The following is a 14235-nucleotide window of genomic DNA, read 5'->3' as shown; positions in this document are numbered from 1 at the left end:
CATCCCACAAGGCCGAGTAGCGTGGTTCTGGGGGCAAGGAGAGGCGAATACCACGCAACAATCTACAAATGAAAGGGTGATTCCCCACCGGAGCCCCCTCGACCGGGGCGTGCCCTGCGGAAAATGCAGGTCTAATTGCATTGATTGAGCGGTATGCCAGACCTTCTGCCACCAGATCAGCCAGGAAATTTAAAATCTGGACGACGTCCGCAACCACGGGATCCAGGTTCCTCTGAAGATACCAATAAACCCATCTTGTCCAGGCGGAACGATAACGTTTAGTGGTAAAGTCCGCCCATGCCTTTGACAAGAAGAGTTCAGCCGGTCGCGAAAGTCCTGGGAGTGACCAGCGCTGCCGGAAAGCCACCACGCCTTCAGCTGCAGGGAGCCCTGAGCAATGAGGTGGGTGTGGTACGTGATCCGGATTCAGAAGTAGGTGAGGAAACAGGAGAGTTGGAAGAAAGTTCCAGTAGAACCGGAAACCAAACTTGCGATCTCCAAAGCGGAGTCACCATTACCACCTCTGCCGCCTGCTGACAGATCTGGGCCGCCGCTCTCTTGATCATTGAGAAAGGATGGCAGGCGTGACCCCTTTCTTGACTCCAGTCCTGGAGGAACACATCCGCCAGAGGATCCCGCCTCCAGCTAAAAAACCGAGGCACCTGATGGTTGAGACGCGACGCGAAGATATCGGTCAAGACTTTAGCTTCCATGGTGAGTGGCACTGATTGGGGGTACGACAAACTTTTCCTCAGTTATTTATTAATTTAAAAAGTTTTATATAGCGCTAGCTCGACCCGTAGGTATCACAGCGCTTTACATACACACTGTAAAAAACAGAAGGAAATTGCATAACATAGTAGGAAGGCAGTAAGGAAGTAAAACAGAGATAAAGAAATACAACATGAAAAATAGGTAAACAGTGCAGCGGAGGTAGAGAAAACAAACAAAGGTGGCTAACACAGTCCGATCACCAACTATCTTTGAATATCACGGGAGAGAGGAGTCGCCTCGGATATTGAAGTCTAGGTTAGTTGAAGTTGGTCAGGAAAGTATTTGTTAAGGCGATAATGCACCTTCAGGCATTGGAGGGCCCGATAGTGAAGGGTGCCCGTGAAAATTGCCTGGATGGATGAAGAGAGCCGACCCACCAGGCGGGCAATTTGCCTGAGCGACATGCTGGGTTTGGAAATGGTCTGACGTAGCTCGTGACAGATCTTCCGGGATGGAAGACTCAAGGAAGATTGAATTGAATCCTAGGAAGGTCACTTTCTGAACCCCAACCCCTGCAGGAGATCCACTGCCTGTAGAAGCTGATTAACCATGGTCCTGGAGCACTGCACCATGAGGAGAATATCGTTTAAGTACACGATCGTGCGGATGCCGTGGGCCCTGAGAAACTCCACCGCTGGGTGGAGCACCTTGGTGAAACACCACGGTGCTGAGGGCAGACCGAACGGAAGGGAGGTGAACTCGTAGGCAGAATTCTCTCCAACAGAACTGCAGAAAACAACGATGAGGAGAGTAAATCGCCACCGCCAGATAGGCATCCTTCAGGTCTAATCGCACCATCTGGTCCAATGGTAGCAAGACGTCCCGAAGGAGGTGATTCTCTCCATTTTGAAGAGGTGGTACACCAACCACTCGTTGAACTCTCGGAGGTTGATAACCAGACGCCACCCTCCGTCGGACTTGTCTACTAGGAAAATATTGCTGAGGAAACTATTGCGATGCACGGCCGATTGACAAATGGCCCCTTTGCGCGGGAGCGCAGAAACCTCCTTGTCGATAAGCTCTGCATCGCGAGCTCTTAAACAAATGGGTCGAGGATGGAATTCCTGCCGAGGATGATCGTAAAACTCTATGTGGAAACCCTGCACAGTCTGCGGAACCCACACATGTGAAGTAATGGAAGACCACACAGTCCGAAAGGCCGCCAAACGACCCCCAATGCGGATCTGAGCGGAAGGTAAAACACTCACCGTTCGCGTTGCTGCCTCCGGCATTGCCCTTGAAGCCTCCACGACCTCTGAAGCGCTGGCCCCTTGTGGGGTAGAAGTTATTGTAGTTAGCGCTAGTGTGATACTGGCTGCGTCCGGAGCCTTGTCCCTTGGGGGTGATTATGTTCGAACTCTCTGCCGATCAAACAGCCCCGGCCTCGGCCGGGCCAGTGGAAAACCTGCAGGGTAAAAACTCTCTTTATGTTGGATTGCACCTTATCTAAAGAGGTAAAGGTTGCCACGAACTTGCCAAGTTCTTTGATGAAGGGGTCTCTGAAGAGACCCCCTTGGGCCACCGCACCAGCCTCTGAGGAAGCCAAGTCCCCAAGCTTTGGTACTAACTTGATAAGCAAGGAACGGCAACACTTGGTTGAGAGCGCGCAGTTTGCGTTGCCCAGAAATATAATGGCGCCCTGGGCCAAATTAGAAAGCACCTCGGGGGAAATAAAAGTATCCCAAAACTTTGGCCTCCTCAGCCATATCCAATATTTTGGTCATGGGACCAATGGCATTGAGAAGCTTGTCTTGGCACGAGCGCCAAGATCTGTAAATGATCTTGCGCGGATCTTTCATGTATTGAGTTAGGAAAGTGGCCATTTTGGAGTTGATTTCGGGGGTAAAAGCAACCATGCCCTCAAGAGTGGGACGCGGGCACTCAGCTTTTAGGCAACCTGGGCCTCCTTCTCCAGGGGCTTGCGGAGACGGCCCGTGACCAATTTAGCAACCTTGTCGCCAGGAGCCCAAGCGGTGGACCGTGGGTTGACATTTTTGTCAGGGTCCAACATGCTTGAGTTCTCCCCTGGGGCAGAGGATGTAGACACCGCAGGGCGCCACGGGCATGAGGAACCCGCCTCGTCAGCCGAGTCTCCTGGGAAGTCATTATCAGGCTCAGAGGAAGCTGAGCTGGGAGTCTCAAGGGGGGTCAGTGGAGGGATGGGGGTAGGAGGAGGAGGGGTTGACTTGGTGAGAAAAGCACTCTCGAGGCACGCAAACGCGTCCCTGTCAACCCCCTCTTCACATATCTTTTTAGGGTGGGGAGCTCCTCCCCTGAAAGCTGATTAGGGGCGGAGGGCAGAGGGCTCTGCGTGGGCTTGTATCAACTTTGCGCACTCTTGAACAATCCGGTCAGCCAGGCGTTGTTCCATAGGGCCAACCACTTTAGCCACCTCTTGGTATACAGAAGAGTTAACTGCATCGTAAAAATCATCATCCCATTGCAGGTACCCAAGGGAGTCTTCCTCCTCATAGATACCATCTTGAGCCTCCATATGGATTGAAGGGCTAGGCAAATGCTTAAGTAAATGGGGGAGGTGCGGAAGTGCAGGCGTGCGAAAGAAGGGAGTCTGGGGAACCCAGACAAAGTATGTGTGGACCGGAGGCCCACAATAGGGATGCATGTGTCCCAGCACATGGGATAAAAAGCCCTCAGAGACTGACAGGGCTCCGCTGTCCGGCTGTGCTCTTGATGAGGCCTTATTATTGAGGAGTGCACAATATACTTTCAGGCGTCACCGCAAGAACACCCGCTAATACAGACCCCGCCGGGGCGTTAAATATGTAGAGAAATGCGAGAAATACAGACCCGGTATCACCGGGCATCACCGTGACAGCGGGGGACAAGGCTCCGGCGGTACGCAGCTCCTGCAGCGCGGGCTCATGAAGTGAGGAGATGCGCTTGACAGGAGCCAGCGAGACGCGCCGACCTCCACTTGTGGGCACCAGCCGCGTAAGGAGCATGAAAGTGGTCTCATGGCCAGACAGGAATCTGAGGAGAAAAAAATCCCACAATAAGACGCCACAGTAGTTCAAATAAACAGTAACATAGACAGCAATATACCCCCAGGGGGGCGCCACAGTATGCGCTCTGAAACGGGGGAAACCGACAATGAGATCAAAACGACATGCAGATATAACTAAAAACACGCTTAATTGCCTGCGAAGCAGTGAAGAAAGAGGAGGCACCGTCAGTGAGAAGGGACTTTGTGCTGGAGTCATGGACACTGTGAAAGGACTCTAATGTTATGGTTCTCCCTATGGTTCATGGGAGTGTTTTCTCTTCAAGTTTTTTTATTGATGGCTGCTATGAAATCTTTGTCAAAATAAAGCGAAGAAAGACAAAGCATAATCTGAGCGTCTGGTCCTGACATAGAATTCCATTTCCTAGTGAGTCAAAGGGTAAAAATGCTGACCCCTATTTCAGTTGGTAGTGGCCTCACTGTAGATTTAAAGCTTGCTTCAAGGAATATTGTTAACTAAAAAGAAAAAGTGAGTGATCACCTATTGATATGTGGTTCTGATGTATCTTGACGGCTGACCAAATGGACCCATGCAGGGATATTTTGTTTACCCAATGGGTCATCTTGGACTCATCCCGTTTGCAGTGCCTTTACTGTCTGCTTGTTTGTGTTTCATGCCAATGGTGTTGTGTGATGGGACCAATTGGTTGGTGATTAATGACTAATTGCTGTAATCATAGTCATTAGAAGGGAAGAACATTTTTAACTGAAGAGCTTGGTAGTGTTAAACACATGTAATGATTATATAGCTTGTTTTAATTGTAGTTTTCACTTTTTTAAAAAATTATGATGGCAATAGAAACGAGGTCTTTTCATTTCTCGCTTTCTGTTTTTTTGTGTTTACTGTTTCACCTTGTATATTAAAGATATTACGCTTAGGATATTGTATCATTTATGAAGAGTAGATTTCCACATCTACTAGTTCTAGATTATTTTGATGACCTAGGTGAATAATAAACTTAAATCACTTTCTAATAGGACCATGTCATAACTTTAACAATAGTGTATTTTTTTTTTCAAAAAGCCACTTCTTTCTCAAATTTTTCATTCCTTTAACTTTGTAGTATGCAAGTGGGAATCCATTGATGAGTATTGTTAAATCAACTTTGAATAATTTGAAAGATTTGCTGTATTAGCATTTGCTTAATTGTTTATCAGATTGTCTTTTTTAATAAGCAAGCTCCTTTGAAGACCAAGTAGTTTTTACATTAAATATACAAATGTAATGTTGTTTAATGTGGACCCTATATATGTAGCCAGGCGTGTGTTTTTCATAATAAATTCCAAAAGTTTGATTGCTTTTTGGGGGATAATTGTTTTTTGTAATACATTCCATAGGTTTCATTGTTTTTTGGGGATTGTTTTGGACCTGTGTAATGATTTATCAGGTTATGTACATTTTTCAGGAAAAGAAAACCTTATTGAAAAGGAAGCAAAGAACGCAACAGTGAATGAAAATGAACCTTGCCTTGCTTCTAGCAACACAAATAGCACTCTGGAGAAGGAAAGGAAAGAACCCAGCCAGAAAGTTGATACTGAAACAGGCAAGAATATATTTATTTCAGAGTCAATGGGGTTTCCAAGTTAGATTTTCAGTTACCGACCTGTACCATTCGACTTGCCAGTTACCATATTTTTTTCTATAAAAAACTGGATTGGTGCTTGGCTACTTCATAACTGTTTATTTTGTATCTCCTAAAAGGCTTGAGTACTGGTTGTGATAGATATTGAGCTGAAAATGTATTTGCAGAAGATTGTTTGTGGACATCAGCTTAAGGGCTGGCAAAGCATTTCTGTTGTTGGTGGCTTCTACTCCTATTTTGTAAGCTTTAGCGATTTTTGGCTTGCTGCCTACCAGACAGTACATCTGTCTGGCTATGCAAAAGACATCTTGGGGATTTTCAGAAAGTTGACTTGGGAACGCATTCCTCCTGTGGCTTGCTATTGGATTTGCGATTGGTAACTCACATTTTCTGACTTTAAATTAGCTGCCTTTATGTGCTTTAGGCTAAGCAGCTTGAGTTCGTACCTCCCCATGCTAAAGCCATGTTTACAATATTATTCTTCCACAAGCTTGTTTTCTGTAATAAACATGCCTTCGAATCTTGCTCTTATCTCGTCACATTTGCTGGTGTTAGAGTGTGGTTTTTCAACAAACACGACCCAACATTTACTGTGTTATCTGAAATAATAAGATACATACTGAGAAGCAGGAATCGAGTCAGGAGTGGCACTTTATTCAAACAAGTAACAAGTGTCTAAGATACGCCATTAATCAAGAATAAAATCACACAATCTAGCAAATATTAAATCACAGCAATTCAAAAAGAGAGTCCGAGAGAGAGAGAAATTGAATATCAAAATGTAATGAGACAGTATAACCTAGATGGTATAAACTTATCTAATAATAAATCAATCAATAAATCCATTAGTTAGCTGGGAGTACCTCTTAGTGAAAGACACTGTCTGAGGTGATCAACGAGTTGGTGAGTAGACAGTCCTTTTATACAGTTGAAATGAGGAACTGGTGACCGCAAAAACATTAGCAGGTGCTTGACCGCAGAACATAACAGCTGGACATTTTATAAAAAACTATTTGCGTCACTTCTTGGAAAATATGAAAAGCAGAAGTCACAAAAAGGTACAAAAGTTTATCAAAAGGTCACAGGTTATTTTGAGCCGTGTCGCTGTCTTAGTTTCCAAAGCTAGCAAAGCATCAGGTGAAAAGTTGCGGTTAGCCCCACCTCTACTCTTAGCCCATCTTGTTCTTCTAGATGACAGATGTTTCCTGGTTATCTCTTTATGATCTCAATGTACAGAAATATGTGCACGCAGAGCACAGGGGCTCGGGGACTTTTTTATCAGAAAGACAGTGACCTGCGGTTATTGGCCATTACAGGAGAGATAAATCTGAGGTAACAGAAGGGCATGAGGCCTACTGCCTCTGTAGACGCTCAAGGCAGTGTGGACAATTTAGTACAACCCTATCTATGCACTGGCAAGGATATTTGAGACTCTCATGCTTCAGATGTGGACAGAATAGCTTGGGGCACTATATGGTAAAACTTGAACCCATTTCATTTCCCTTCTCTTGTTCATACTTGAACAAAACTCTTACAGCATAATTTGCAGGCCCTTCTCCCATTTGAGGAATCCAAGGGGTGTCATTCACATAGGAGCATTGGCCCTCTTGTAGCTTTCTTAACTCCATATATTCTGTAGGTGATGGCGTATTTAAGTTCCTGTCCTCCCTTAGTTGGTATTTAGTGGTGGTGGGTTGGATGCAGCTAAACTGGCACTGGGGAATAGTAGTGGGCTGCAGTGAGTGTGGTCTAGGCGTTGTTAGCTCTACAATTTCTAAGAGTCATCGCCATTCCTTGTTCTACCCTTTTTCTTGTACACAGGCTTTCTGATGCTTCCTGTCCCTGCATAATTCATACCTACTAATTTACTGCCAGTGTTTTTTAACACAGTGACATAACAACTGTACGGCCCAGTAGAGGTTCAACAGCACAACAAAACTGGTAAAACTTTTTTAGAAGGGCATACAGCCACGAAAGCAACCAGCTAAAGTTCAACCAATCAATGACTGTGTCTGCTAGGGCACCTCCTTCAGCAATCATTTTCTTTTCTATGTTATTCAAGTCCTCCATGGCCTTTGTTATTGGACCATTTTCTTCATCGTTGGCAGGCACAAACTCACAATCTTGAGGCATACCCCTCCTTCCAAGGCTGTTGGTGTTAAATGGTATCGGCAGTTTCAGTCGATAACCTTTCAAGTATTTGCCCGGCGGTAATCGCCTCTTATACCACTCGATAATTTACCAATGAAAGAGGCAGGCGCCGGAGACTGGAAGGCAGGAAACAAAGTTTTATTCCGTCGGAGCAGAACACATCAGATCAGACAGCAAGGTATCGTCACGAGGTGCTCTAACCGCATCTCTGAGACCTGGTCTCTTATACACCGGTTTATTGCTTTATTACACATAGTACATTCTTGAGATTCCCTTGAAGTATGGGGGGATATCCCCTGAAGCCCTGGTTCAGATCCGATCCCACACATAGATACAGTAGAAGTTCCCACCCTACCCGCAGTGGGAGATGGCTATCGCGCAGCAGGGAATTCCGCTAATTCCCGGGGGTGTGTGCAACCGGCCGGGTCTCAGGGGGTAGGGGCTTTGATCTACTGTAATCCCTTTGATGCGGGGTGTTTCCCTTACAGTAGGGGCAATAAACTGCATCCGCAGGGCTAGGTGATGGCCTGGGACCAGTTCGGACAATGGGGCGCAGAGGAAGGGGGTTATCAAAGGAGAGGCATGACCATGTATGGGATGTCGGTCGGATGTGGTTCCGTAGCAGGGTCGCGCAGAAGGAGAGGGTTTATGGCCTGTATGAGAGAGCGGGGGTGGCCGGCGCGCGGGGGGATGCTCGCAGCGCTAGGGGAAAGCGCTGGTGATCGAAAATGAGCGGGGAGAGAGTGGGGTGCCTAAAATGGCGGCCGTGCATTCGCGGTGCGTGGTGCTGGGGAGAGGCAAGATGGCGCAGATAATGTTCAGTTTGCACGCTAAATTTCCACAGTCCTCCCTTTTAACATGTCTCGCCAGCTTGCCTGGCCGTCATTTATTCTTCGTTAACCTTCAGCTATAATATCGTTAATGTCTTTCGTACATTCCTTAAAGATACAGAGTTTTTTTAGGGCAGGCAGGAGTAATCTGACACTTTTGTACATTGTCTCATACAGTTTGATAAAGTGAGCGAGGAGGAGGTACATTCAAAATTACATTAGCTGTGCCGCAGGTCAGGCCCAGGCGAGTGTGTTCGAGTATGAATAGGATACTGTCCCAGTGTATAGTCGGAAGTGTTTGATGCAGCATCATGAAAACTCAATAGGAAGATAGTTAAAAAAAGGTGGTTGGGAGAGGATTTTCTACTTAACATAGGTTCTTCTTTCCAGTGTCCTATTATAAAGAGCCATCACTGGTAAGCTCTTGTTGTTGTTCTTCTTTCGTTGGCACTGTTGAGCACCGGCGGTGGAGCTAAGGTCCAGCTCAAATCCGATTTCTCACGTGGCAGGGTGTGACCACTCACTGTTCTCTGATCACAGTCCTGTTCCTTAACACAGTTCACCACAGGTACTTTGAGACAGGGTGCCTGCCTTTTGTTCTTCGGTAGTAGGTCAAAGTCATAGTCCAAATGAAAGAGGAAGAGAGAAGGGGGTGGCGTGGGATCGGATCAAAAATGCGGACCAAGGAGAGCAGAATCTTTCAGCACTGGGCCCATCAATCGGGCCCGACGGGTTGAGACTTCAGGCACGCTGGTCAGTGAGCAGGGGCCTCGATGTAGCCCTTCGCGCTTATCGTTCTGATAATGGTGTCTCGTCTCACGCCCTTTTTGCTTCGTCGCTTCCCCCTTGGTCGATGTCATAGATGCTTTATGATCCGCAGCCAGGCTGTGCGTCACATCCGACCCCTCTCTTCCGATGGCTGCAGGTTATCTTTGAATGGGTTATAAGAAACGAAAGTCTTAGAGATTTTGGCAGGGAAGACATTTACATACTTCATCCTCTCTCCCAACCACCGAGTAGTTGCGGAAATGCTCTTATCTGTTACTATATGATTGGTGTCTATTAATTCTGATGTTAATGTGCGTGTTACTAATCTATTAATTACTGCTGTGGTGCAGGGTTCTGTGGGTGTCCCTGTCCATCGTCTGGCCTTCTAGGTGTCGGTTTCTGCGCCCTATAATCGTTGCAGGAAGCCTGACATCTGTCAACTTTCTGGTTTATTAAAAATTCGAACCGGCTTCTCCGGTGGAGGCTCATTCGCCTCAACATAAGGTTTGGTAGTACACATCTTCCTCCGAGGACTACTAAGTTTATGAAAAAGTAAGTGCGAGGTGCTACTGTCATGCGTTCACGAGTATCCCTTTCGGGGAGGAACATAAGCTAAGCATTATCTTTGTTGGGGACAATAGGTAACCCTGTATCAGTTTAGGCGATGGATTATTAGTGAGGCGGCTAATATAGGGCTGGGGTTATCTTGGGAGGGCGGGGTGCTTTAGACGTTCTATTTCGGGGTAATTGGGCGGGGGTAATTCTGGGCGGTGGAGATGGTGTCCCTTAAAAAAAACAAAAACCACTGACATATAGTCCCCTCCGTTATTGAAGGAAGAAGAAAAGAATGGGAGGATCCACTCGACGTGGCAGGGTGCGATCCAGCAGACCGATGAAAAAGATGGTTGGGTGCAGCTTAGCTGGCCGGTGAGTCAAAGACGGTTGGGGTGCCCTCATCTGCTGGCGAGCCTCCACCTGGGGAGGTGGGGGAGGTCCGTCCGCGTCGCTTCCCCCCGCCAGGGCACCCCTCCGTTATTGGAGGAAGAAGAGAATGGGAAGATCCGCACAGCGTGCCAGGGTGAAATTCAGCAGGCCGATGAAAAAGATGGTTGGGGTGCCTGGCGAGCCTCCACCTGGGGAGGTGGGGGAGGCCCGTCTGCGTCGCCGCCCCCCGCCAGGGCATCAGCCCTCATTAAAGAAAGAAGAAGAGAAAGCGGAAAGGCCCGCACAGCGTGGCGGGCTCCGCCTTGGGGTTGCCAGAACTTCGGCGCTTCGTATAGCCTCCGGCCTATTCGCACAGTCGTCCGCCACTGAGGTCAATGGATTTTTGCATGGCTTTTATAGCCCAAAGCCGACTAAAAGAACCGCCCAAAACAGGCCAATGTTGCAATTTCGAGGAAGGAGAGGCGAGGACGGTGTCACGTGGACGTTAAGGCTTTGGGATGGAGGTTGCAGCAGACTGTCATGTAAATAGTTGTTTTAAAACGTGTTTTAACCTGTTTACCCTGTTGGTGTGTTTGTTATATCCTATAAGTTATTAAAATGTTATAACTATACTACTTCGTTGGAGTGTTTGTACATATTTGCAATCTGATGACGAGCACAAGGAGGTTACTGTGCAATCGGAAAAATAACATAGCCCAATTGTGCGCGATCTAGCCCTAGTTTGGTGACGTCGATGGTGGGTGTCAGCAGGCTTCCGTTTGTGCGGGATTTTGTCATGCTTATTGGGCGGGGTGGGCAGTAGGGCAGACATGTTTAGGTAGCGAGAGTAATGGAGTCGGGCTACCTCGTGGTCGTCTCGACCGTGAGCTTGACTCCTTCCCTCGGTTTCATATGTCCCACAAAGGGCTAACTCCTAGCGTTATTTTAGTTTTTGTAAGGTCAAAAAGGATCCTACCAGTGCCTTTACTATCTTGTCGATTCCTGTTCGTTCATCCTTCGCTAGCCGATTCATTCTGGTGGACTCTTTCTTTCTCATCTCTGGGTCGTCTAACGTTATAGCCGACGTTGTGTCCAGCACAGGAGGCTCGGCCGGCGCGGAGGCCGTGAGGACCGAGGCCTCTGTACTGCTTTCGCTCGTGTTCGGGGGTTGTAGATGTTGCACTACTGACTGGGAGGGTTCATATGGAGGGGGCATGTAAATGATCGGGGGACCTAACAGTAATTCATCATTCGTTCGCTGCTTGGAGGACAACTCGGGGTAGAGCAAAGAAGGGGTCCTAACAGCATACTGGCCTGAGGTTTCGGGCTCCTGTCTTAGTTTAGTTTCCCTTCTCTCCTTTATGTCTTCTTCTAACCTTCTAGCGGCAAGGTGAGCTGCCTTTCGTAATTCCTTTTCTGCTTTTACTTCTTCCCTCTTTTTCCGTTGCGTTGCTTCTTTGCGCCACATGCCGATACTGTCAAGCATAGTAGGCATCGTCTTATTGCTACGCAGAGCTATTTCTAGCGTTTCTATCTTATGGTCGTCGAAGGATCCCATCAGTGGCCACTGACTTTCGGGGTCCTTCTTGGTATATTTATGCCACAGCTTGCTATAAGCTACGGCGACTAGTCCATATTTAGTGAACATGTCCTTATTAGGGGTGCCTTCCAGTGGAGCCGGGTGGTTCACCTCTAATAAGCGGTCCGGGCAGAACCAACTACCAATCAGTGGGGAGAAGATAGGCATGACGGGTTTCAACGGGGACAAAAGTCAGCACTACCTATCTTTTCACTGCTTGCAAAGACTAGACAGAATATCTCTATTCTTCATTATTTGTAAGCAGAGAATACCTCCAAAGAACCAATATCGAACAACTAGTGTTCGGACAATCAATCAATCAATCAATGGGGAGATAAAGATAGGCACGACGGGTTTCAACGGGGACAAAAGTCTGCGTTACCTACCCTTCACTATTTGCAAAGACTAGACAGAATATTCCTATTCTACGTTATTTGCAAACAGAGAATATCTCAAAAAGCACTATTCTTCAAAACAATCAATGTTCGGACAGTCAATCAATGGGGAGATAAAGATAGGCACGACGGGTTTCAACGGGGACAAAAGTCTGCGTTACCTACCCTTCACTATCTGCAAAGGGAGAGAGAGAGAGTATTTCTACTCCTCCCCGTTTGTAGACAGCGAATATCTCAAAAAGAACAATCAATGAGCAATACTAGTATTTCCAAAGCTTCAAACAATCAATCAATTATTTCTCAATTTGTCGTGTATCACGACCTTACCCGGACCGCGTGGACAGTTTCTCGTCTTCCGCCTCCAGCGCCCGATCGTCCTCTACTCTCCGTATTTGCCGCGGCACTCCTGATGGTTCCCAGTCAGGACCGTAGATCACTCGAGAGAGGTCTGCTCGGAATCAGTGAAGTTCGGATGATCGGCTGCCAGACGAGGGTCTATTGGGCAGGAGCTCTCCCGATCGTTGCAGTCGTTCACTCTGTCGTCGGGACCTCTCCCACTGGATCCACGTGTCGCTGATGGGCCCCACGTTTGGGACGCCAATTGTTAAATGGTAGCGGCAGTTTCAGTCGATAACCTTTCAAGTATTTGCCCGGCGGTAATCGCCTCTTATACCACTCGATAATTTACCAATGAAAGAGGCAGGCGCCGGAGACTGGAAGGCAGGAAACAAAGTTTTATTCCGTCGGAGCAGAACACATCAGATCAGACAGCAAGGTATCGTCACGAGGTGCTCTAACCGCATCTCTGAGACCTGGTCTCTTATACACCGGTTTATTGCTTTATTACACATAGTACATTCTTGAGATTCCCTTGAAGTATGGGGGGATATCCCCTGAAGCCCTGGTTCAGATCCGATCCCACACATAGATACAGTAGAAGTTCCCACCCTACCCGCAGTGGGAGATGGCTATCGCGCAGCAGGGAATTCCGCTAATTCCCGGGGGTGTGTGCAACCGGCCGGGTCTCAGGGGGTAGGGGCTTTGATCTACTGTAATCCCTTTGATGCGGGGTGTTTCCCTTACAGTAGGGGCAATAAACTGCATCCGCAGGGCTAGGTGATGGCCTGGGACCAGTTCGGACAATGGGGCGCAGAGGAAGGGGGTTATCAAAGGAGAGGCATGACCATGTATGGGATGTCGGTCGGATGTGGTTCCGTAGCAGGGTCGCGCAGAAGGAGAGGGTTTATGGCCTGTATGAGAGAGCGGGGGTGGCCGGCGCGCGGGGGATGCTCGCAGCGCTAGGGGAAAGCGCTGGTGATCGAAAATGAGCGGGGAGAGAGTGGGGTGCCTAAAATGGCGGCCGTGCATTCGCGGTGCGTGGTGCTGGGGAGAGGCAAGATGGCGCAGATAATGTTCAGTTTGCACGCTAAATTTCCACAGTTGGCATGTCTGAAACATACCTCAAGTGTATCCTGCTCAACACCCGCTCCGTCCACAAGCACGCTGTCGAACTCTGGAACCTCCTCGACACAACAGCGCCGGACGTCGCCTTCCTCACAGAAACCTGGATGAACGCCTCCTCAGCCCCCGACATCGCCATAGCCATCCCGGATGGCTACAAGATCACCCGGAGGGACCGCATCAACCAAACCGGAGGAGACATCGCCATTGTCTACAGAAACACCATCCGCATCACGACCAATGCCGACGACACCCTCACCGCCGCCGAGCACCTTCACTTCCAGATACACACCGACTCCAAAACCACCCTCAGAGGTACTCTCATCTACAGACCCCCGGGATCACGCACACAATTCAGCGAAGCCATCGCAGACTTCATCAGCCCGCTTGCCCTCACCTCCTCAGACTACATCCTCCTAGGGGACCTCAACTTCCACCTGGAAAACAACAATGACAACACCACCACCACCCTGCTAGACAACCTCGCCAACCTTGGACTCAAGCAACTAGTGAACACCCCCACCCACTACGCCGGCCACACGCTTGACCCCGTCTTCTCCTCCAGCAACCACATCTCCTTCAGCCACTCCACCAGACCACACTGGACAGATCACAGCTGCGTCCACTTCAACTTCAGGAAAACCACGACCACCACCACCCGCAACAGGCTCCCTGAAGATGCTGGAGCAAGATCACCACCGACCAGCTCACCACTTCCCTGAGCCAAAATCCTCCTGCGAACACTACG

General features: G+C 48.3%; 1 protein-coding gene across 3 annotated transcripts in view; it reads left to right on the top strand.

Annotated features, from left to right (window-relative positions):
• Positions 1 to 14235, top strand: part of LOC146775817 (FH1/FH2 domain-containing protein 1-like) — a 2636482-nt gene that overhangs the window by 1260028 nt on the left and 1362219 nt on the right. For all 3 annotated transcript variants that reach the window (XM_085639988.1, XM_085639986.1, XM_085639987.1), the window contains one exon: positions 5203 to 5340. In XM_085639988.1, the coding sequence (XP_085496114.1) occupies positions 5203 to 5340 (138 nt within the window). The remainder of the gene's footprint in view (positions 1 to 5202; positions 5341 to 14235) is intronic.

The sequence above is a fragment of the Triturus cristatus genome, chromosome 12 (assembly GCF_964204655.1).
Source record: "Triturus cristatus chromosome 12, aTriCri1.1, whole genome shotgun sequence".
Classification (NCBI taxonomy): Eukaryota; Metazoa; Chordata; class Amphibia; order Caudata; family Salamandridae; genus Triturus; species Triturus cristatus.
The sequence above is the reverse complement of the archived record's forward strand: the minus strand, read 5'-3'. Positions and strand labels throughout refer to the sequence as shown.